Source organism: Dermacentor andersoni, chromosome 11 (genome assembly GCF_023375885.2).
Source record: "Dermacentor andersoni chromosome 11, qqDerAnde1_hic_scaffold, whole genome shotgun sequence".
NCBI lineage: Eukaryota > Metazoa > Arthropoda > Arachnida > Ixodida > Ixodidae > Dermacentor > Dermacentor andersoni.
Window position 1 is genome coordinate 78,224,247 of NC_092824.1, and position 22,550 is coordinate 78,246,796.

The window sequence follows — 22,550 nt, forward strand, 5'->3', positions numbered from 1 at the left end:
GGTCTTCTGAGGCGCAGTGAGAACGCAGGCGGGAGCTTGTGCGGAGAATTGCGGGAAAAAAAAGCTAAGGCAATAGCATGGTTAGCCTTGGCTAACCTTGATTGCAAGTCCAGCTTAGTCTGGTTGTCTAGCTATGTTGCGGCGTTTAGCCAGTCGTTCGGCGCGCTGTTCGTCTGTTTCCTGGGCGATTCGTTTCCTCTTCATCTCGTTCCGATGTCGATTGCCGGCCTCCTCCTGCTTATCAGAATTGTCGCCGTCCATACTGCCGCCTCAACTGTGGTCGCGGCGCACGCGCGCTCTCCTTTTCAATCCTCCGACATGTTATCAGGCATGCGACGCAGCTGGCGAAGCGAGCGGAGGCGAGCGCAACGACGAGGAACGTGGTGGGACGTCATACCAAACGGCGCCGGCGGAAAGGCGCGGCGCTGCGCACCGGCGGAACATCTGTGGCTCGTTGCTACTAGTGGTGCATGCGCAGTAGTGACTTGGGAGCGAGTGAGAGAGAGAAATATCCGCGGCGAGGCGCGCATTGTGACGTCATGTGCCTGCTCGGAGCACCGAGACGGCGAAATCGCAAGTTCACGGCCAGTAAAGCTTTCGCTTTAACAACTGACTTCATCAAAGGAACTATAATACCACCCAAGGGCTATGATGATTTCGCATTCCCACGTGTAAACAGACTTAAATGTCTCTGCCGAATTTTTCTTTCTTCCATTCGCACACAGACACATTAGCTGTGAATCCATGGTTAAAAGAGAGAGGGGACGTTTCTTCCGTAAACCGATTGCCGAGTGTTCCACAAGGCCGAGATAATCAACCATACTTTCCTAGACTGTTGAGACGCGCTATTTTTATGGGATATTAATGCGAAAGCATTATATGCAATGGTGTAATTTCCGCATCGTGAATCACTGAAGTGCGGAAAGGTAAAAAGAAAACAAAAAGAAAAATAATAAGAAGGACGAAAGAACAGCAAGAGAAGGACAAAAACGAGCGGTTATTCTTATTGGGTGAATTATATGCCCCGATGACGCGAAAATCGGGCGCCGTCGACGTCGAGACCGAGCCAAAACTGGCCAACGGCGCAAAAAGTAAAATACCGTCAAAATAATGCTAGGATCGGCGTAAAATTTCTCAGGGAGGTTTCTGTAAACAAAGCACATCAATGTCTTTGAAAGGTGTCCCTGCAATTTTTTTTTTCGCAGCGAACATTAAAAAAACAGTTGCCCATGCCATCTTGCGGTATAATATTCGTCGCTGTATAGAGAATGAGTACAATATATCCTGTGTGCACAGTGATATGTTAACGCTATTACAGTGTTTGGTGTACGAAGATGGCGGCGGGTAATTCAGGAGTATAGACGCCTAACCTGCTGGCACCACTGTATTCAAAGTGTTTCTAACCTAAGAGCAGTGCATACCCTCCAGGAGGAGAAACCGGAGTGGTTGCCTTCGTTGAATGACCTTACCAACGTAAAGTCTTATTAGTACTTATCCAGCACGAGCTGACCTGGAATCTCACCCGTTTGTGGGAATATTTTCTGATTGTAATGCTTTGTTTGTACCGAGAAGCCCATGAATAAAAAAGAAGCGACCGTGGCCTTGTGGTTAGAGCATCAGGCTGATGCGGTCGAAGAGAGGTTTGATTCCACTGTCCGTCATGCATGTTCTTTTTATTTATTATTTTTTACAGAGGCGCCAAGTGTGGCGAGACAGGAAAGACCTTCCGATCTGGAATTAGAGAAACCCTGGAATGAGAGAAAGAATGCTTCGCATTAAAAATTGTGCACTCGGGGCCTAAGATCTCGGGGCCCGAGATTTTAGGAGAGCAGGCACATGGGTAATAAACCCTGGTATGCTGCCTAATGACATCAAGGCTGCCTCATTCGAGACCCTCGCTATGCATAAACGAGAGAATCTCGAATCTCGAATCTGGCAGCCTTGACCTCATAAGTGGCAAGCGAAGGTTTATTAGCCACGTGCATGCTCTCCTATGGTCACGTGTTACGTGACGCCATCGGGCAAAATGGATATTCCATATCCGCCCACCATGGCTCTTAGTGGCGCTGGGTAACACTACTAGGGCTAGCTCTACTTTAATATAAATACCCAAGTTGGTGGACGAATTGACAGCCGTCGCCGTAGCACAACTGGAAGTGCAACGCGCGCGTATTGCGGAGGTTGTAGGTTCGATTCCCACAGGCGACAAGTTACTTTTCGTCCACCTTTAATTTCCCCCTTGTCTTTTATCATTTTATACGTTTCAGTTTCAACCACAGCCAATTTCACCGATGCTTTCGTTGGCTTCATTCTCCGTTGGTTTTATGTGGTCACAACTGTAACACTACCTTCTCGTTCACAACTCTGCCCACAACGCCTGAAGGAGAGTATCTTTCCTTGGCGCTGTAGTCCGTTTTTTCATATATTTATTTTCTTGTCGCCGACTGTTGTACTTTAAATGCCAATACAAAGGTACAAGGCTTGCGTTGGTTGCCGCACACTACCTATTATAGACCTTCGCTGTCCATGTATATAATACCGCTGCAAGATCTTAGCCAACGGCTCTGTTCACTGCGCAATTACGCTCTGAAACAACAAACGCCACATAAATGTCCTCACTGTGACTTCCATGCGCCACTAAGTGCGCCATTCCATTGAAAAATAAAAAAAAACGAGCCGGTATCGCGAGTCGGTTGGTTAATGGCTCACACTGGCAACCGTTGTCGTGCGCAACCTGTAAACGCTGAAACAGATGTGGCCCGTTTACCCTCTTCTCACCTCCCCCCCCCCCCTCCTTTGAAAGGGTGGTTCGCGTTCTCTCTGTTAGGTGAGAGGGAAGGCGAAGCACGTGAGTGAGAGAGAGAGAGAGACCAATTGGAAACCTGTCCCTCGTGAGCCGGCAGTATAAATGCATATACATACATACGGGGGAGAGGGGGAACTTTAAAAAAAAAAAATACGCTGGTTGTTTGCGTTGCCGCCGTCATTCGACTCCAACCCGTCGCGCGGTACTGCGATATATTTACACGGTGTCTCTGTGATGGATACGCCGCCGGTGCACGCCGTGGATTACGTCCTCCTAGTCGGCCTCACCGTGGTTAGCCTAGGTAAGAGGTCAACTCGTTCTTTGACTCGTCCAACGCCTCCAAATGCGCGCGCGCGAACTGACAGTTTATTCTGCACCGCCAACCGCGGGCGTCCAAGGAAGAGGCGACATACAAAGGATTGGTTGCAGAAAAGCGCGCGCAAACGCAATAACGCGCGATAGCGATACAAAAAAAGAAATTGACGCGTCAAAGCCAGGTGAGCTTCGCACTGCAACATCCAATCAAATCTTTCGAGTTTAACGTGCCAAACAACGATCTGGTTAGGAGAAACGTCGCAGCGGGTAACCCCCTCGTTAATTTTGGCCGCCTGAGGTTCTTCAACGTGCACACAAACGGAAGTGCACAAGCGTATTTTGCACTTACCCCTCATTGAAACACTTAGCCCTCCGCGACCGGTCGAGCCTTAATTTCAGTTTGTACGAGTACGTACAAACAAACTCATTTGCGGTTTTATTGCGATCTTGCTGTCGGCGTCGCCGTGACGTCCCCTATATATTAAGGTACATATGTATGCTATATGTCACGCCTTACTATATGGCATGCAGTATGTGCGAGTTATATTGCCACATCATTCCATCGCTAAAATTGCTCATACCTGGTATGGTATAACGTACACCGAACTATACGTACGTAACAGCACCACCTAACCAAGGCACCTAGAGTACGGCCGGTGCTTTAATCGTGCTGCATCGTCTCATTCTAACCCGTCAATAAAAAAAAAAGTAAAGAGGAAAGAAATAAAAGCACGTGCCCATATTTTAAAAACCCTCTTAAGCTAGAATTGTTCGTAACATAACATTCCAGCCAATCTTGATGCTACGCATGTCGTTAGACAAGGCGACCCACCAGTGACAAATAACACTTACGAAGCAAAAGCTTCGTGACTCCGACCCCAGGAGGATAGCAAAGTGCAACAACAGGTCGAATTAATAGCAGGGACATGGAAAATCAGTTACACGGAACCCCGATGAGTATGTTTCAGGAAGCGATTTTAAAAAAGTGCAGCTTCCTGAGGCCGTATCGCGGTTGACATTTTTTTTTTTCCTTTCGTGGCATCATCCTCAACCATGCGGATTTTTCCCAGTACTGGTTTGCCGCAATTAGGGAACTCGGTAATTATCCGTCCGACGGAGCACAGGTCGACTGAAAGCATCGGTCTTCGTCTCAAGTGCACTCTTAGATCTTCTCACGCCCCATCGCGTATGTTTCGTAAGATGTACATGGCGCTCAAAACTTGAAGGAAACAAATGATTTTGCATTCAATCTGATACAACCTACACAATTCCTAAACGCTTCAAAAAAAGTTGCCGATGCGACGCCAAAAGCTGTTATCCAATAATGAAATGTTAATGGGCAGAACTTCATTCTCCCTTCAAGCTGTTAAAATATTTAAATGAAGACATTTGCGAAGACACCGTTGAACCCAGGGCGTGCATGTAAAAAGGAGTTGGTACACAAAAGAAATAGCGAAGTTTATTCCTGGAAGGAGAGAAAACATATGCAGGCAAAAAGAAAAGAAGGCTATAGTGTGGTGCAAAGCATCGCAATAAAACACAAAGTCACGTTACCGTATTGAAACAAAAGCCAGTAAAATTCGGTTATTTAGATTTCTACCCTACGCTCGCAGCCTATAATAGCGCTGACAAAGTGAAACACTTGCGGATTCGCTATTACCTAAACCGGGTGTTTCACGTAACTTGAAATAATCATTAAAAAAAAAGTGGTTAGCCGCAGATGAATGAAGCCAACGGCATATGGTTTGCCGTCATGTGGCGCTGCTGAGGGTATAATTTATATCCCGCTTAATTACCTAATTCACTAAGATCAATTATCCAAAATCCTTAATATTCACTTGAGGGACAAGTACGTTTCGTTGCGTTTTGTGGCAACGTATACATGCTGCGTGGCGACTTTTTTTTTTTTTCGGCGTTTGGAGAACACCCGCGAAATAGGAAACGAAACCGCGTGACTGCGATCTCAACCGTGCGTCCAGCTTATCGCTTATCGGCGATGACGGTGCTTCCTTTGCGTGTGCCACCGCCAAAGGTGCTGACTCACTGTGACGCCGATGCCTATAGAACCGCGGTCGCTCACTTCGCCAAGGTCCGCGCGCACGGTTATTTCGCACGAAGCGCTATTCTAGGGCGCTGCAATACGATAGAGCACGGACGCAGTCACGTGGTTCTTATTTCATATTTCGCGGGCTTTCTTTCAAGTTCGACAAAAGTCGCCACGTAGCATGTACGTTGCCACGCACACATACAAAAAAAAACTCGGATGGGTCGTTCATGAATATTCTATACGCCGCAACGATACGCAATTGACCCTAGAGTGAATAATAGTATTTTTGCCAAATTCATCTTAACTAATTAAGCAGAATATTAAAAAGCACTCTGAGGAGCGCCACAGGACGGCAAAACATATGCCGTTGGTTTCTTTCGGTTGCGGCTAACCACTTTGTTAAAATCCTTGGTTCAAGTTACGTGAAACCAGCTATATATACTGTGCATGTCCACTTAAAAAATAAAAAAAAATGACCTTCTCGCACGAGACGGTTGTTGTGTCACCTAATGAGCACTCCCAAGATTAAATCAATCTTACCAAGAAACAAGCGCCGCTATAACCATTTGTCTTCTCTGCGGTTACGGGCTGGTTAAGCTTGCGCTTTTCACCCGCGCGTCTTTTGGGCGATCTGCCAGGCGATATACCACGGCGCCTGCCAGAGGACGGAGGTTAACGACACTGGGTATCGCGTTAGGCTAAAATAAAGCGTTACGTGAACGCGTAAATCTACTCCACGATAGGCATGCGCAGAATTTAGAACGGGGGACGCTTCGCTTTTATGACCCGTACATGTTCATTAGATTAATCTGTGAGAAGAAAAAGAGAGCAAGAGCGACGAAAGCATGTCAAGGATTAACCTGAAGCTCCATTTGGCGACCAGCCAATGTAGCCAGCGGATTTGAGGTGGATCCTCATTAGAGGTATTAATTATATCGCAGTGCCACCTAATTGATTGAATCGGAGCATCGCCATCTTTAGCGTATTAAACAAATCCTTTCCTTCATCGTCGTAGCAGGGAAATTCAAGACCAAGCCAAACATTGACTGTATTGGCAACTTCACTGCAAGCGGAGTGTCACCGAACCCTAAGTTTAACGAAACTTGCACCGTTTCTGATACAGAAGCTTCCAGCGCGCAGCGCACTGCACATAGGCGCGCCACTTGTCGTCGCCGGCACCACGGATACCATTGGGCACACGTGTCAAAACCACTTTCAGAGCTTTCGACCTCTGTCGCAATGAGAAATGAGGCAAAGCGGCACCAAGATTTCCAAAGTACGCCCGTCTACTTCGCGCGACACGAAAGGCGGGACCAGCGCAGCAGCGCTTGCGCCGATGCCAACGCAGGCGCCTAAGCGAAGCTGGCGGGCATTCGGCTTCAGCGTCTCGAGTCTCACGCGCGGCGCCTTTCCCAGGTCTTCCAAGTGCGACGCGAAGATGCAGCTGGGGGTACTCGCGCTACACATCGGTTAACAAGTCACGTAGAAAGTGGCCGCTCTTGGCACGGGACGTCATTGTCTGATGAGGCGCTTCCGAAACCACCTATAGGAGCTTTCTTTTTTTTTTTTTTTCTCCGCCAGTTTTATATCAGTTGTAACTCAGCGAGGGCACGAAGAAAGTCCTTGCGATTCCCGGCTGCGTCACGCAGCCGAAATTGGGAAATACCGGGAGAGATCTTACACGGCGTTTGGTGACGGAAACGCTGGCCACCTTGAGCGGCCGCGGATATCGCTTTTAAGAGGAAGCTTTAGCTCGGGCCCAACTCCGATGCGGTCTATTCAAATACACGTAAAACGCAAAAACCGTTTTTCTGAGATAATCTCTGGAGCGATTTTAATGAAATTCGTTGCATCTGAGAGAGAAAATGAAATTCTAGTGACTGTTGGAAGCGGAATTTCGATTTAGGACGCGCGTTTTGTTAAAAAGATTTTAAATATTCGACAGTTTAAAAAAAATAGAAGCACGAAGTTTACAAATTCATAGCTCTGCATCAAGAACAGTTATCGCGGTTCTGTAAAAGGAATCCATTAGATCATTCAAAGCGGACAAATTCAATAGGTCATTTTACATTTTACGTGAATTTGTTACGTTGTTTACAAGGGTTCTGCAAAAGCTGTATTTCCATATCACTAAATTTTTTTATATTCATGTGTAACGTATCAATTTTGTTCGCTTTAGATGCACTATTAGATGCAGCTCACGGTATTCTATTATCATTTTTCGTTGTTGAGTTACAGAGTTGTAAACTTGATAGTAAACTTGAGTGTATCAAAAATTTTTTATTTTTGACCATTTTTAATAAAATATTGACGACCTAAATCAAGAATTCGAAACCAACAGTCACTAGATTTTAAGATTTTCTTTTAAATGCAAGAAACCTCGTCAAATTTGATGCAGTGGTTGTCGAGGAAAACGAATCTATCTATCTATCTATCTATCTATCTATCTATCTATCTATCTATCTATCTATCTATCTATCTATCTATCTATCTATCTATCTATCTATCTCGCTTTCTGTCTGTCTGTCTGTCGGTCTGTCTGTCTGTCTGTCTGTCTGTCTGTCTGTCTGTCTGTCTGTCTGTCTGTCTGTCTGTCTGTCTGTCTGTCTGTATGTCTGTCTGTCTGTCTGTCTGTCTGTCTGTCTGTCTGTCTGTATGTATGTATGTCTGTCCGTCCGTCTGTCTGTCTGTCTGTCTGTCTGTGTCTATCACTCAATCTATCTATCTATCTATCTATCTATCTATCTATCTATCTATCTATCTACGTAACATGAAAGACACGACCTATTATTCATGGCATATATGTCATGATACAAATGCTATGAATGGCGTGATGCCGTTGAGGTCGTTTCTTAACCTCGATATATATCAGGATATAAACGTCATGCATGCAAGACCTGGCGTGAATGACCTGACATAAACGTCATGACAGGAATCACATGGATTTGAATGACATGTAATGTGCCTCAGGACATGAATGCCATATTTGCATGCGCTTTTATGACACCAATGGCATCACCTGCTTGTCATAGCGTATATATATATATATATATATATATATATATATATATATATATATATATATATAAGATGACATAAATGACTGTCGTGATGGCGTCGACGTCGTTTAGCTCGATATATATCCGGATACGAATGACATGCATACATGACCTGGCATGAATAACGTGACAGAATTGTAATGACATTAATTATATGTTTGTGATAATAATAATGACAAGTATTGCATGACATGTCAAGTGCTTCATGATACTAATGGCAGGACATGTATGTGCGTGCCATGTCGTGACGGCAATGGCATCACATGCTTGTTATGGCACGTATGTCATAACATAATTGGCATGAATGACATGATGCCATCGCGGTAGCTTAACCCGATATACGCATATCGGGATTTGAATGACATGACATGCGATCATGAGCCCCCCCCCCCCCCCCCCCCCCCCCGACACGAATGACATAAAATAAGTGACGAAAGATGAATGAGCGTGTCATGCCAGTCACTCTTCCTGGTCAGGTACAGATGTCTCATTACACATATGATAAATATCCAGCTAAAGAAGCGACCCACGACGTCATCACCTCATGTCATTTATGTCATCCATGACAAACAGGTCATCACACATGTGATGTCATTCATGTGAAGCATGTCATGTCATTTCATTCATGTTATGGATATCCAGATTCTTAACGTGTAAAAATTGACTAAACGTGAATTACAACCGTTTCATAACATGGATGCAGTGGCGTGCTTGTCATGAGTATGTTAAATGAGAAGACATGACATTAAGTGATTGATTGACATGACTTGTATTTCTTTAACTGGATGTGTTCTGGGCATGCGTGTCATTACATACATGAACGACATGTCATGATATGCACATCATAACATGACTGACATGAGTGTCATGAATGCATATTATGGCATGCTTCTATGTCAAACCATGACATGATTCCCGTGAATGCCAAGCCAAGCATGACAAGAATCGCGTAAATTCATGCCATATGCGTGCACGGCATGACATTCCCACGAAACAACATATGCCTACCCAATGTACAGCAAGTTGTCCACTGACTTGGGCGATGGCCATATGCTCGCGTACGTGATGCCGTGATGGTCCTCGCATTAAAGCCAGAAAAAAATCAATAATAAAAGACGGGTGGCGACGCCTCCTTGAAGTTCCCGACCCAGCTCGCTGTGACGTCATAGATTTTGACAGCGTCTTCTGGCGCCTAGTTATTTCGTTAGCGGCAAAGATCGACTATACTGTGTTCTAACGGAGCCGAAGATTGAACATGGCGAGGTCTTGGGAACTTCTGCTGAGCCAACGCGACCTAAATACGCAAAAAAACTTCGAAATCCGTAACGTCACAGTCACGTGCCGGCGTTGGGGATTCCTCGCGAAATTCAAAAACTGAAACTTTGACCTTCATTTTCTCTTGTAGTAATCAACCTATCATTGCAAAATTCACGATAAGATAGTCCGCCTGTTATCCGTCTGAATTGATTTTCTTTTTTGCTTTAATGTCCCTTTAATATGTACCACTGAGGCACAAGAGGTACATAATTCCTAAATGCAGCTGGAAAGATGTGTGTCGTTCTTCTCTGAGCAAACATCTGCTCAGCACATCACCTTAGTCCCCTTGACATCGCTGCTCACACTGTACATCCGCCTGATTTGGTGGGTACATTTCGGCAGAGTTTGGGAGAGGTGTAGTGCTTCAACATGAACATTTCATGAGATTAAAGTCGTGACATTTGTGTGAGATAAGAATTTCATAATGATGCGCGTTGCACAGGTGAACGTACACGCAAATGCACGCATACCCGTCAGTTGTACGTACACACCGCTTGAACAAGGGTTCGTTTCAATTGGATTCCAAATTGTGTGTTGGCTCTGCACTTATTTTTCCTGCGCGTTCCAAATTACTCAGGAATTCCCACATTAGTTATTTGTTTTTTCTCTCTCTCTTTTCGCAGATTGTAAAAATGAAACTTTGGAGGACGCTTAAGCTTTGCCTTTAATAGCGGAATGCTATGGCATTCAAAGATTCCCGACTACGTCTCACGCTTCCCGGCAACTGCACTTATGTAGCCGTAATGTTTTAAAGGAAACGCTGGCGGCGAAAGCTATGCAATAAGGCGGGCATTCTTGTTGTTTTCTTTTTCTTCCCCCTCTCCACGGCGGGCGCCGCCGCTGCCGCGGAGGCGAGCGCCATCTGGGTCGTGGTGGCAGAGAACCGAGCGTTACGTGCCGCTCCTACTCAGACAGACTTCAAACGGTAGCCGGTAAAAGGGTTTGTGTTCAAACTTTCGCGTAACAGAATTACTTTTTTCTCATACATTCAAATTACAATCCGACGCTAGCATGCCAGTAGGCTGTGTGCAAGTCGTACTTTTTGAATTTTCTGACGCATTTTACTCTGACAAGTTCAATTAGTTCAGTAATGCATCTCCGCCACGCGGGGGGCCTGCGTGGATCGGGATGCGTGGTTCGGGATGATGTTTTTTTTTTTTTTTTTTCTCATACCGATATCGCCGCCGGCGCCGACACCGGATTTCCTGCGACACGGGGCCTTAACGCTACCGCATTAATGAAAGAGAGCCAGATAGTTGCAATCTTGCAACGCCACTCGGATTGCAACGATTACTGAACCCGTTCTACGTCGGAGCAATCTGAGGGCGCAAGAGGAAACACGTCAGCGTTTGCTGTATTAACAAACGCGGCGGGCCATAAAGGGGCCCGCCCGCTCACCGCAGACGCAACGCCAACAACGGAAAAAATTGCAAGCAGTCACGTGACCGGAGCTTTTGCCACATCTCGGTCACGCTCCCGTGTCGAAGGTGAGAGCGCCTCCGAGAGCTTTGAGCCGGAGATCAGCCGAACGCGTTCCAAGCGCTCAAAAAACGAGCAGCCGAACGCACAATAAGCGACCCTATAGAGTGGAACTCGAATTTCCTGTATGCCACGGGAGGGTTCAGCAAGTTGACGCGCGAAGGCCGCCGACGTTCGTCGCGTTGAGATGGACGGCCGCTGGCTTTGCGCCATGTTCCAACGGCCTTGTTTGGCATCACTCCACCCGCCGCACTGGGTCAGCGGCTGAGGCGTTCCGATGCTGAGCACGCGAGGGCGCTCGCTCGATTCCCGGAAGCGCAGCTGTCGCTTTCAAAATGAGGACGAAATAGAAAGAAAGAAAGAAAGAAAGAAAGAAAGAAAGAAAGAGAGAAAAAAAGGAAGAAGGAAAGAAAGAAAACGCTTCTTAATCGACACTTCAGTTGGCGCCGAAGATGCGCAGGTGGTCAAAAATAATGCGAAACTGTCGGAAAGCTATATATATGTGAGACTGAAAGCCAGCGTATTGCGCTTCGACGACCGTCGTACAATTTAAGTAAATTTTGCTGCCAAAACAAACCTAACATATCTCTCCTCTTTCCTTCTTTCTTTCTTTTGCTTTTGTAGTTTGTATACTTCTAATCAATACCGTGTTTGCTGCGACATCCTTATACAAACGGAGTGATTGTCACCCCGTCTTTCAAACGTTCACTACAGCCTACACAGCTGGCTTGTATGTGCACTCGACGTTAAGTGCCGACCCGATGAGCGGGCGACGCCATTGCGTGTCCGGCTCTTGCGTAGGGCGAATAGCCTAAAGCCCCCTCAATCTCCCAAAGTAGCGCCATTTGCTTCCCTCCTCCTCCGCTCGGCGCGGCCTCGACGGTGGCGCCGCCGGTGCTGGGCCTGCTGGGACGACGGCTAACACGCTACGGGAAGAAATCCGCGGAAAAGTTTGTTCGAGTCCTGCGGGGCAGTTTTTTCAATAGAGATCTTGCTTCGTCAGTCGGTAACTGGCCTTAAAAATGTCGTGTTGGAAATGTGGAAGAAATAGATAAAAAAGACTATTATTCAAGGCGTATTTAAGGCGTTAAGTGCGCGCACGTTGAGAGTTCGTGTTGCTGAAACACGACGCAAGCACGCGGTGTGCTAAAACAGGCGCGTAATTACCAAAGTTTCAGGTTTTGACAGCCTGAAAGTATGTGTACGTGGTTTCGTAGGTTAATTTACGTACCTGCAGGATACTTTTGTTCGGCCGGCGCGTGAGAGATTCTGACTGTCTGCGGTCAGCTATGCCTGAAAACAGGGCCGCTTTTTTCATTCCTGGGTGCTTTGGTAATCGTGACGATAGATTGTTTTTTTTTTTTTTTTTTTTACGAGTACTAATCCAGGAGGGCAGATGCAACGGCTTACGGAGGCCTACGAAGAGCACGTGACATTACAATAAAGCAGGCGGCGCAGGGAGTCTTCGCATACAAAATTGGCTGTCCGCTATAGCGGACAGCCTATCTTATACTCCATTGGCATGCACAGGCTTCGGCGAGCCCCTTCCAGCCCTGGTTCTAGCTTTGGTGCTCCCGTTGCAGCTTTGGTGCCCTGGAAACGCAGTCATTAGTACGAAATCATGACACGTTGTTACAACTAGTAAATAAAATATATTGAAGAAATACAATCGCGCTCAGGCGCCAACTTCTAAAGCAGCGCTAGCGCGCCCGCGCGAGAATTATGAAACGCCAAAGAGGAATTTACCGGCCCACGCACGACTCTACGATCAAAGTGCACGTTAAACATCCTCTGGCAACCTAGATAAAGTTATCCGGAGCTCCACTACGACCTCCATCATAGCTTTAGTCGCTTCGGGACGTTAAAAACGTTAATCACCACAAACCAAATAAATACAAGCTAAAGCTAAGCTACAAGCTAAAGCTAAAATACTGCATCCATAAGTTATAGTGAGCCTTGCAAAAGCGTCGAGAATGTGCTAACTTCTGGTGCAGCTCAAAACACGCCCAGTATATAGTCGCTTCTATGTCACGGGCCAGCTGCAGATACGTGCACTTTCACCGCAAGACGAAACTACATGAAACAAAGAGAGCACATTAAAAAAAAAAGTCAACTTCAACGCGCTAAAAACCACGCAGATCATGAACACATACACTTTTTCGAAGCGGAAGGTGTCAGCTAGGCTCAAAAGAAGAGGTTGTGTGGAGCCGTGGCACTTACTTCACGAAGCCGTGCCTTCTTTGCCACTTCCTCGAAGTCAACCCGCCCGATCCTGTGAATCCACACTTTTCTTTTTGCGTTGCGCCCGCCGGATGGCAAAGCAAAAAGCTTTTTGTCCTCGCTGTGTCTGTTGCGGCAACCGAAGGCGCAGCAGCACGGCATCGCAATTAAGTTCTCGGCCCGAACACATTCTATTACGCTAACGCATTCCGTCAGTCCGCCTGCCGTACTTTTGTCGCGCAGGCCCAACAATGGAGGTCGGAGCCCGCTGGAAAGAAAAAAAATGTACAAAAGCGCGGCGCCTGCTTTCACGTGACACAGATTGGCCAATGGGGTAGCGGAGGAGGCTGGGGAGACAGGAGGCGTGGAGGCGGAAAGATCTAAGAATGACGCTAGTTTTGAAAAATTGAGGGGCTTTAGAATAGCCAAGTTCCGCAGCTCTTTCGTCCGTTTTTCGAGATCGGAGGTCGGAATTTCGCCGCCGATGCAAATTAAGCCCGCGCGCGCTCTCAAGCAACCCCGCTTGCCGGGCACACTCGTCGCCGAACACCAACTTTTGTAGTTCTGCGAGACGCAACGTCGTATTCGTACACGTGCTGGTTCTGTTCCGCAGTGAAGTGAAGCATTGCGCAGTGAAGCAAAGAAGCGCTACTTAAATATCATCCCTGCAACAAATGTACACGACTTCATTCCTTTATTTAAGCGAATAGCTTTGTAGAAGCGTTCGGCTATTCGCTTGCGATGACGATCGTCATCGATGGTCCTTGATTTGTTCGCGTGCGCAAACCACTACGATTACGGGTCCCCCAATTAACGAGCTCGTAGTATCGACGATGATTATAAACAGCTGCCGTCGCTCTTCATGCATGCCTGCTAAGGGCTTACGTACTACATTTGTTAAATAACTTTTTTGTCCTACTGTCGTATCTACATCATACAAGCGTTGCTTACGCAAACGTCTTCGTGTGCAGGCGCCGGTCTCTACTTTTCGGTGCGTCGACGAAGCCGCAGCCAGGATGAGGCCTTCCTGGGGGGCCGCAGCATCCCGTCGCTGCCGCTGGCCATCTCGGCGGTCGCGTCCAGCGTCACCGCCATGAGCATCATCGCCTTCGTGGCCCACTACTACGTGTACGGCTTCCACACCCTATGGGCCATTCCGGCGTTCGTGCCGGCCGGCATCGTGGTCACCACGGTGTTCCTGCCCGTCATGTACGAGCGGAGGGTCACGTCCGTGTTCGAGGTGTGTGTGTGTTTCTGTGTGTGTACCCTCGCCCGCCCCCCCCCCCCTCGTCTTTTACTGACACGCGTGGATCGGGGGTGGTGCTCTGGGAGTCTTCAATTGTCGCGCCATGCGATTGTGGAACTAGGCGACCTTGTGAGTTCTGGTTAGCTAGCTCACAGGGCTGCTACGGCTTGTTAATGCTGTTGTGACTGAGGGTCCCAAGATGAGAGATTCACTTTGCTCGTGGAGGAGTAAGGGAATGTAGAGCTGGGCCCGATATCCCGGACGTCTTACAAACAGGTTTATATTTAGATATTTATAAGAAAATTCAAAGTAGTACAGAAAAAGTTCATGAAGAAGTTGTAGCAGCCGATCACTCCCACCGTCCGTTACTCTTTTTATGCCCTGCGTGATGATTGTTCAGTCACTTCCCCCAATCCGGCCTCAGGAGACCGATGACATCAGGTCCCACCAATACGGAGGTCTGCTTCCCTTTCCCTCCGAAGGGAGCGTTGTCGGAAACGCACGCACATCAGTGGGAACAAACAGGGGAAGGGGGATCGTACACTGACTCTGTACGCGGCGTGGACGTGCCAGTTTGGGCGGCTCACAGGTGATGGACCGTATCCTTGCCCTATTTGCCGAAACCTCTCCTGACCGAGGTACTTCTGTGCCGGCCATAAATCACCCGTTTTGAGAACCATTTTGACGAGGCCGTGGGCCCGTTCCCCATAATCGCGCTAGCCGTGACCGGAGGTTGTCGTTGGGTGAACGGCCGATCAGAACAATGTGTAAGCATTCTCCGGCGAGCTCGCCAGCTCTGTGACGCAAGAAGTGCAATGCCTTGTATATGCACAAAAATGCGTAATTTGCAATGTTACGACATTTAATCGTTATCATAGTGTAGAGAATTGAGATGATTGGTAGCTTTTAAGCGATAAGGAGCAATTTAAAAGAAAAATAATAAAATCAAATATAATACCCATAGAGACACATATGGCTCCTCAGAACATGCATGGGAAAGCTTTTAGTAGCGGTGGGCCAGCTGAAATTTGGGGGTGGGTCAACTTGAAATTTCGCACTCGGTCAACGTGAACTTTGGAGGTGGGCCAACCGAAATGTTAGTGTGGGCCAACTTTAAATTTCGGGTGGGGCAACTTAAATTTGGGGGTGGGCCAACATGAAATATGGGGGTCGGCCAAGTTAAATTTGGGGGCGGGCCAACTGAAAAATTGAGGATGGGCCAAGTTAAAATATGGGGGGGAGGGGGGAGCCAAGGTAAACTTGGGGGTGGCCCAACTTGAACTTTGGGGGTGAGCCAACTTGAAATTTGGGGGTAAGCCAAGTAGAAATTCGAGGCTAGGCCAACTTAAGATTTTGGGGTGACCCAATGTCAAACTGGACACTGCTGAGCCTCCTTCGAGTTATAAATGTGAACACCTCGCAGGCAAACGAGCGCGTTGAGACGCTTGGCGCGTTTTCATTGGGCCTTGCCGAGGCGCACTCAGAACGCAGGCGAGAGCTTGCGTGGAGAGAAGGAGATTCTTGATGATGGGGAGGAAAGGTTGGGGTAAAGTGCAGCGCAGTAACTGTCTCTCAGCAGAGGACACCTCAACCGCGCTGCACAGGGGGTACGGAATGAAAGTACAAGGAACGCGGTCACAAAACGGGCTTGCGAGAGCAACAGCGTGGGTGACATGGCATCGTGGCGATGAACTCTCCCCTCGCGCAACGCCTCACGCGCTACTGCGGCAGCTGGCGTTCGCTTTCGCACGTGCCCGGCGTTTCGGCTCAAATAGGTACAATTGCATTGCGGAGGTTGCATGCGGCGAGAAAGCCTGTCAATTCTCTACTAAAGACTAAGCATTCTTTGCGACCGGAAAGGCCATGCGTAGACGCGCACAAGCTAGGAGAAGCAAGTTAGCAAAACCAAGCAAAAGACGACATAACAGCCGATCCGAAGAACGCTCATTAGTAGACAATTTTCACATTTTTTTTTATTATTTAGAATGGCAAAAGTGCGAGTCCCTTTTCCGAAGCGTGTCAACGCTGAATTGAGGTTAAGAATTCAAATGCGTGGAACGGTTAAAGATAGAGCTGTCACATTTGTGCGTGAACCCGACTGTGATAAATGTTATCGAAGCTTTAATATAAATTTCGCTGCTACATGTGAAATATAGGCAATGACTGCCTGAAAACAGATATATATCGGCGGTTTAGAGTACTGTAGTTAAAAGAACCATAGAGAAACCTTGTGACAATGCTGTTACTGAAACGGGAGTCCTACAATGGCATAACTAATAGTTCGGATCCATTCGACCGTGGAAGATGTGTCACTTGAATAGTCACCTAGCTTGAGTCACTCGCTCAGGTATGCTATAAAAGCTTTTCCTTCTAGCATTCGTGCACGCAACTCTTTCGTTTGCTCTATCTACCTTGTACCGGTGCTTACGCCTATAATGTATGCTGTCTTATCAGTCTCACCCCTGCTTTTTAAGTTTTTATTTATTCAATGTCATGCACTCAGCGCCCAATGAGCGTTACAGAGTAGGGATGGGTACATGGTTTGCAGATAATCAGGTATAAATGGAAAAAGGGTAAAACAAAAAACTCAAAAGGCATCGAGGCGTATAAGGATATCGACAAGGCAGAAAAAACAACAACAAAGTGCAGCGAAACCCGAACCATTTCCAAAAACGTCGTACGCTTACAGCGGTTGTAAATGACAATGCAATAGGATATGGTGGGCGATAGAAGAAGGAAATGTGGTTCCAGTCGGCGCCGGTTCTTGGCCCCCAAAAAATATGCAAGAGCACGTCAGTGGCGAAGACGAGGAACCTTACTGCTGTGGTCTATACGGGATGGCACGTACCCTGGCCGCGAATGGCGGAAACCGAATGTGGCTGGAATCGCACCCGTTGATCGATGAAGAGATGTTGAAATTTTACCTGACTGAGGATGGCAAAAAAAACAAAAAAAAAACAAGCACGTTCGTGTTTTTTTGTCGGTTTTTTTTAGCGCTCCTCCAAAGAGTTCCCTGTAAAGTTTTGATAACGGGAAATCTCGCGCAAATGTCCAATGCAAGCATGGCGTTTCAGCCAGCGTTCGAACGATAATTAGGTGGATGGATTTTTCGAAACTTCGTCCGTCGGGCTTCAAACGACTTTGCGACTTTCCAAATCGATTTTCAACAAAAATAGGCGGCGTTCCAATACTGACCCTAGACGGCCAGTATTGGCCCTTTAGGCCAATACTGGCCCAAAACAATACTGGCCTTAAACGTCTGTCTCCTCAAGCTCTCTACGTAGACCACCTCCGATGCTGGCTCGAATAGGAACGTGCCGATAGTGTATTATAAGTGCACGCAGCGATTATGCATTCGGTGCCGAGTCATTGTGCCACCGCGCGTTTAAAAATACACGATTTCTCGGAAGTTTAGAGCGCTGAAGGCAGACGAAGTCACAAGAAAGTTTGAAGCCACGAGCACAAAGATTCTACAAATTTATGCGCATGGACAAATTTATTATTCCCAGGGGAGCTAAACAAAGGCAGCGGCGGAGTTCCCTCTAGTATTTTACGCAGGAGCCTTGACTGTATATCAGATGGCATAGACAGTGAAAGTGATCTTGTCTTATCGTTTTGATTCCATGCACTAGTACCTGCGCATGCGATATGGGAACAGCGTTGGAATCGCCTCATCCTTCATATATTTCGTTCTAAGCGTGAGTACCCACACTGGGCTTTTACGTATATTTTCTACAGCGACCGAATATTTCTTTCCAAGCAGCAGCCAAGCTGCAGCAGCAAAAAAAGAAAGAGAGATATACGAGGTGAATACAGTGTGATAACTACACGATCGGGTGACTTCATCAGTGACTGCCGCTACCCTTGCAGCAAAATGACTGGCGGTGGCCAACCAAACCACCAAACCAAGCGAAATCGCCACCGAGCAATTTGACACTAAGTGTATAACATAGAGAAAGCATTGCATACTTCAGTGACTAGCACTTCTCTCAAAGTAGCTTCCAAGCTTGATAACTTGTCAACAACTTAGCTACAAGGCCGACGCACGCTGAAAACTCCAGTCTATCAAACAGCTTGTCGCGAAGTCAAACTGTTCTGTTCTACGAGGATTTCCGCACCATATGGAGTGCAAAATATAGAGCGCGATCTACCGTTAAATGAAACACGCGTATTCTCCCTTCTGGCAAGGGTGAAATATAGCCCCATTTCGCAGCAGGCCCCGAGTTGTGGTTCGTGGCCCCGGCGTTTCCCTACACACCTGTCCAGTGCATTGACATAGATTCAGCCAGGACTTGCAACTAAAGCGCTCGCAAAACGACAGCCGCACATTATAGAGTGTTCCCTTTAAGAGCCAGGCCCTGTCGCCCTGTACACGTGTATCAAATGGGAACTGCATTTTTTACACAAGAAAGGAATAGCCTCCACTGACGACCGATCTTTCTCATGCATTTTCTTTTTTCTTTTTCCTTTGTTCAGCAAGCATTAGGTGCAGTGGCCATCTACAGTGCAGCGGTTGCCGTGTCGACAAGTAAGATACGTGACCCGATCACACCATTCATTCGTTACACAGTTCGTGTTATCGCGACGTATCAAATACAACGCTCTCAGTATCTGCGGCTGACGCACGCAAGTGCGTGGTAATTGCTTCCGAGAGCCTTAGAAATTTTTCTCGCGTGAAGTACGCGGGAAGGAACACTAAACAAATTTCCCAGAGAATTTTTTTTTAAAATCTCGCCGCGTAAACCTGCCAGAGTCGTGCGTATCGAGCTCTGCCTCAACCAGCTCTGCAGAACGGTGTGAAACCCGGGCAAACCTGCAATATTTGAAGTAATACTACTGCAGGCTAAGCCAATAAATTACCCGCGAAAAATCCAAACACAAACACATGATCACGGAAATATAGGCGCAGGAAGTAAAAAAAAAAACAGTGGTCGAACAAGGAATTTCTCTGGAGCAAAACGTTTCGGCAAGGGGTCTCGACGACAACGACGAATCTCATTGTCCAAACAATCGATCCAGCTACGTTAATTCCTCGTTCGGCCACTGTTAAACCTTAAAATAAAGCAATATTCTAGGGTATTACGTGCCAAAACGACGACATTATCACCAGACACGCGATAGTGGTGAACCGTGGTTTAATCTTGACCACCTGGGGTTAGCTGACGAAGCACCTAAAAAATAAAAGTGCGCGAACGCTTCCTCATATTGCCCCCCCTTCCACCGTCATCAAGATGCGTGGCTGCCGCGGCAGGGATCGAACCCGCGACGTCGAGTTCAGCAGCGCAAGGTGAACAAATATCACTCGATGACCTCGAACACTCACTGTCACAACGTGGTATGATGAAGAACGACGACCTTAGGGATCGAGCTATCGCTTGAAGCTGTCTCTCTCTTCAAAGCTCCTCTGACACTCGAGATTATGCGACCTCCGTCCCTAAACGCGCGGGAATGCTGAAGCCACTAGCTATATCGGCTCGCGAACCTTTGAACCCGCCGCAGATTACCTCAAGATAGGGAGCACCGGCCACGCATGCCAAACTGGCAGTCATTCGCAGCCGCGGCCGGGCTAGAGGAAGAGAGGCGTGCTCACCTGAAACCCCCCCCCCCCCTCCCCGCACTCGCCGCGGTGGCTTAGCTGCTACGGTGCTGCGCTGCTAAGCACGCGGTCGCGGGATCGAATGCTGGCCGCGGCGGCCGCCTTTCGACGGGGGCGGAGCGCGAAAACGCCCCTGTCCCGTGCAGTACAGGGACGTCAAAAAAACCATGGCGGTGAAAATTAACAAGGAGTCCCACATTACGGCGTGCCTCGTAATCGAATCGTGGCTTTGGCACGTAGAACCCCAGAATTCAATTCAGAGCCTTAAACATTTCGTGCGCTTTTCGCTGCATCGGGTGCACCGAATTTTCACCGTCTCGGTCAATGCGAGGGCATCGCGTTTCATACGGTAACCGTGCAGCCTCATTTGCGTACTAACGAAAAGATGTTCTGAAGGTCACAAAAGCAGAGCACCCAAAGAGGGCAGCTGTGTATGGAAATACCAGAACGAATTACCTGCACCCCGTTAAGTGGGGTGTACAAGGTATTATATCTCTAGAAGAAGTATAGAAAGCCTTAGGAACTATGCAAAGGGGGAAGGCAGCTGGGGAGGATCAGGTAACAGCAGATTTGTTGAAGGATGGTGGTCAGATTCTTCTAGAGAAACTGGCCACCCTGTATACGCAATGCCTCATAACCTCGAGCGTACCGGAATCTTGGAAGAACGCTAACATAATCCTAATCCATAAGAAAGGGGACGCCAAAGACTTGAAAAATTATAGACCGATCAGCTTACTGTCCGTTGCCTACAAAGTATTCACTAAGGTAATCGCAAATAGAATCAGGAACACCTTAGACTTCTGTCAACCAAAGGACCAGGCAGGATTCCGTAATGGCTACTCAACAATAGACCATATTCACACTATCAATCAAGTGATAGAGAAATGTGCAGAATATAACCAACCCTTATATATAGCTTTCATTGATTACGAGAAAGCGTTTGATTCAGTCGAAACCTCAGCAGTCATGGAGGCATTACGGAATCAGGGTGTAGATGAGCCATATGTAAAAATACTGGAAGATATCTATAGCGGCTCCACAGCCACCGTAGTCCTCCACAAAGAAAGCAACAAAATCCCTATAAAGAAAGGCGTCAGACAGGGAGATACGATATCTCCAATGCTATTCACAGCATGTTTACAGGAGGTATTCAGAGGCCTGGAGTGGGAAGAATTGGGGGTAAACGTTGATGGAGAATACCTTAGCAACTTGCGATTCGCTGATGATATTGCCTTGCTTAGTAACTCAGGAGACCAATTGCAAAGCATGCTCACTGACCTGGAGAGGCAAAGCAGAAGGGTGGGTCTGAAAATTAATCTGCAGAAAACTAAAGTATTGTTTAACAGTCTCGGAAGAGAACAGCAGTTTACGATAGGTAGCGAAGCACTGGAAGTGGTAAGGGAATACATCTACTTAGGGCAGGTAGTGACCACGGATCCGGATCATGAGATTGAAATAACCAGAAGAATAAGAATGGGTTGGGGTGCGTTTGGCAGGCATTCTCAAATCATGAACAGCAGGTTGCCACTATCCCTCAAAAGGAAAGTGTACAACAGCTGTGTGTTACCAGTACTCACATATGGGGCAGAAACCTGGAGGCTTACGAAAAGGGTTCTGCTGAAATTGAGGACGACGCAACGAGCTATGGAAAGAAGGATGATGGGTGTAACGTTAAGGGATAAGAAAAGAGCAGATTGGGTGAGGCAACAAACGCGGGTAAACGACATCTTAGTTGAAATCAAGAAAAAGAAATGGGCATGGGCCGGACATGTAATGAGGAGGGAAGATAACCGATGGTCACTAAGAGTTACGGACTGGATTCCAAGGGAAGGGAAGCGTAGCAGGGGGCGGCAGAAAGTTAGGTGGGCGGATGACATTAAGACGTTTGCAGGGACAACATGGCCACAATTAGTACATGACCGGGGTAGTTGGAGAAGTATGGGAGAGGCCTGTGCCCTGCAGTGGGCGTAACTAGGCTGATGATGATGATGATGATGATGATGATAATGATGATGATGATGATATATCTTGCAACTTAACTGGCTCGTTCGCCTCTCTTACGACGTTCTCTTAATCGGCCTTTATTTCTTTTCTTTCTGATTTGCATTCGTTTCAGTGCTCGGCCTGTCTCCCATAATTGCGAGCATCATTCTGGGAGTGTCTGGAACGGTTTACACTGCACTGGTAAGTTACCCGCTGTTCAAGTGACTTCCGTAAATTAAATACGACTGATTTGCGCGTACTCTCAGCCGCATACGCCGTAAGTGGTACGGCAATCAAGTTAGAGCACTTCATCGGTGACCGGCGCGTCTTGTGTGCTTCTTCAACCTTATTTAGAATCCACTCGCGCAAACGTTGTGGTAAGTCCAGAACTATTGGCAAGTGCAGCTGTCAGCCAACCACTCAGATGGACGTACGATCAGTGAAAGCGGTCAGCTAATATCAAACAGCTAATACGAAAGAAA

The 22,550-nt window shown here is 47.3% G+C and overlaps 1 protein-coding gene across 1 annotated transcript; it reads left to right on the forward strand.

Moving 5' to 3' along the window:
• The first annotated feature begins 2,799 nt into the window (after positions 1 to 2,799).
• LOC140214156 (sodium/iodide cotransporter-like) lies at positions 2,800 to 22,293 on the forward strand. Its single transcript, XM_072285514.1, has 5 exons — positions 2,800 to 3,107; positions 14,215 to 14,483; positions 18,122 to 18,187; positions 18,966 to 19,017; positions 22,202 to 22,293. Exons 1-5 carry the CDS (start codon positions 3,041 to 3,043, stop codon positions 22,291 to 22,293), a joined length of 546 nt encoding a protein of 181 aa, XP_072141615.1. The 5' UTR covers positions 2,800 to 3,040.
• The last annotated feature ends 257 nt before the right edge of the window (positions 22,294 to 22,550 follow it).

Coding starts and splice junctions, on each gene's coding strand:
- LOC140214156 (XM_072285514.1), top strand. CDS start 3,041: ATGGATACGCCGCCGGTGCACGCCGTGGATTACGTCCTCCTAGTCGGC. Junction 3,108..14,214: donor CCTCACCGTGGTTAGCCTAG/GTAAGAGGTCAA, acceptor CTTCGTGTGCAG/GCGCCGGTCTCTACTTTTCG. Junction 14,484..18,121: donor GGGTCACGTCCGTGTTCGAG/GTGTGTGTGTGT, acceptor TCCATGCACTAG/TACCTGCGCATGCGATATGG.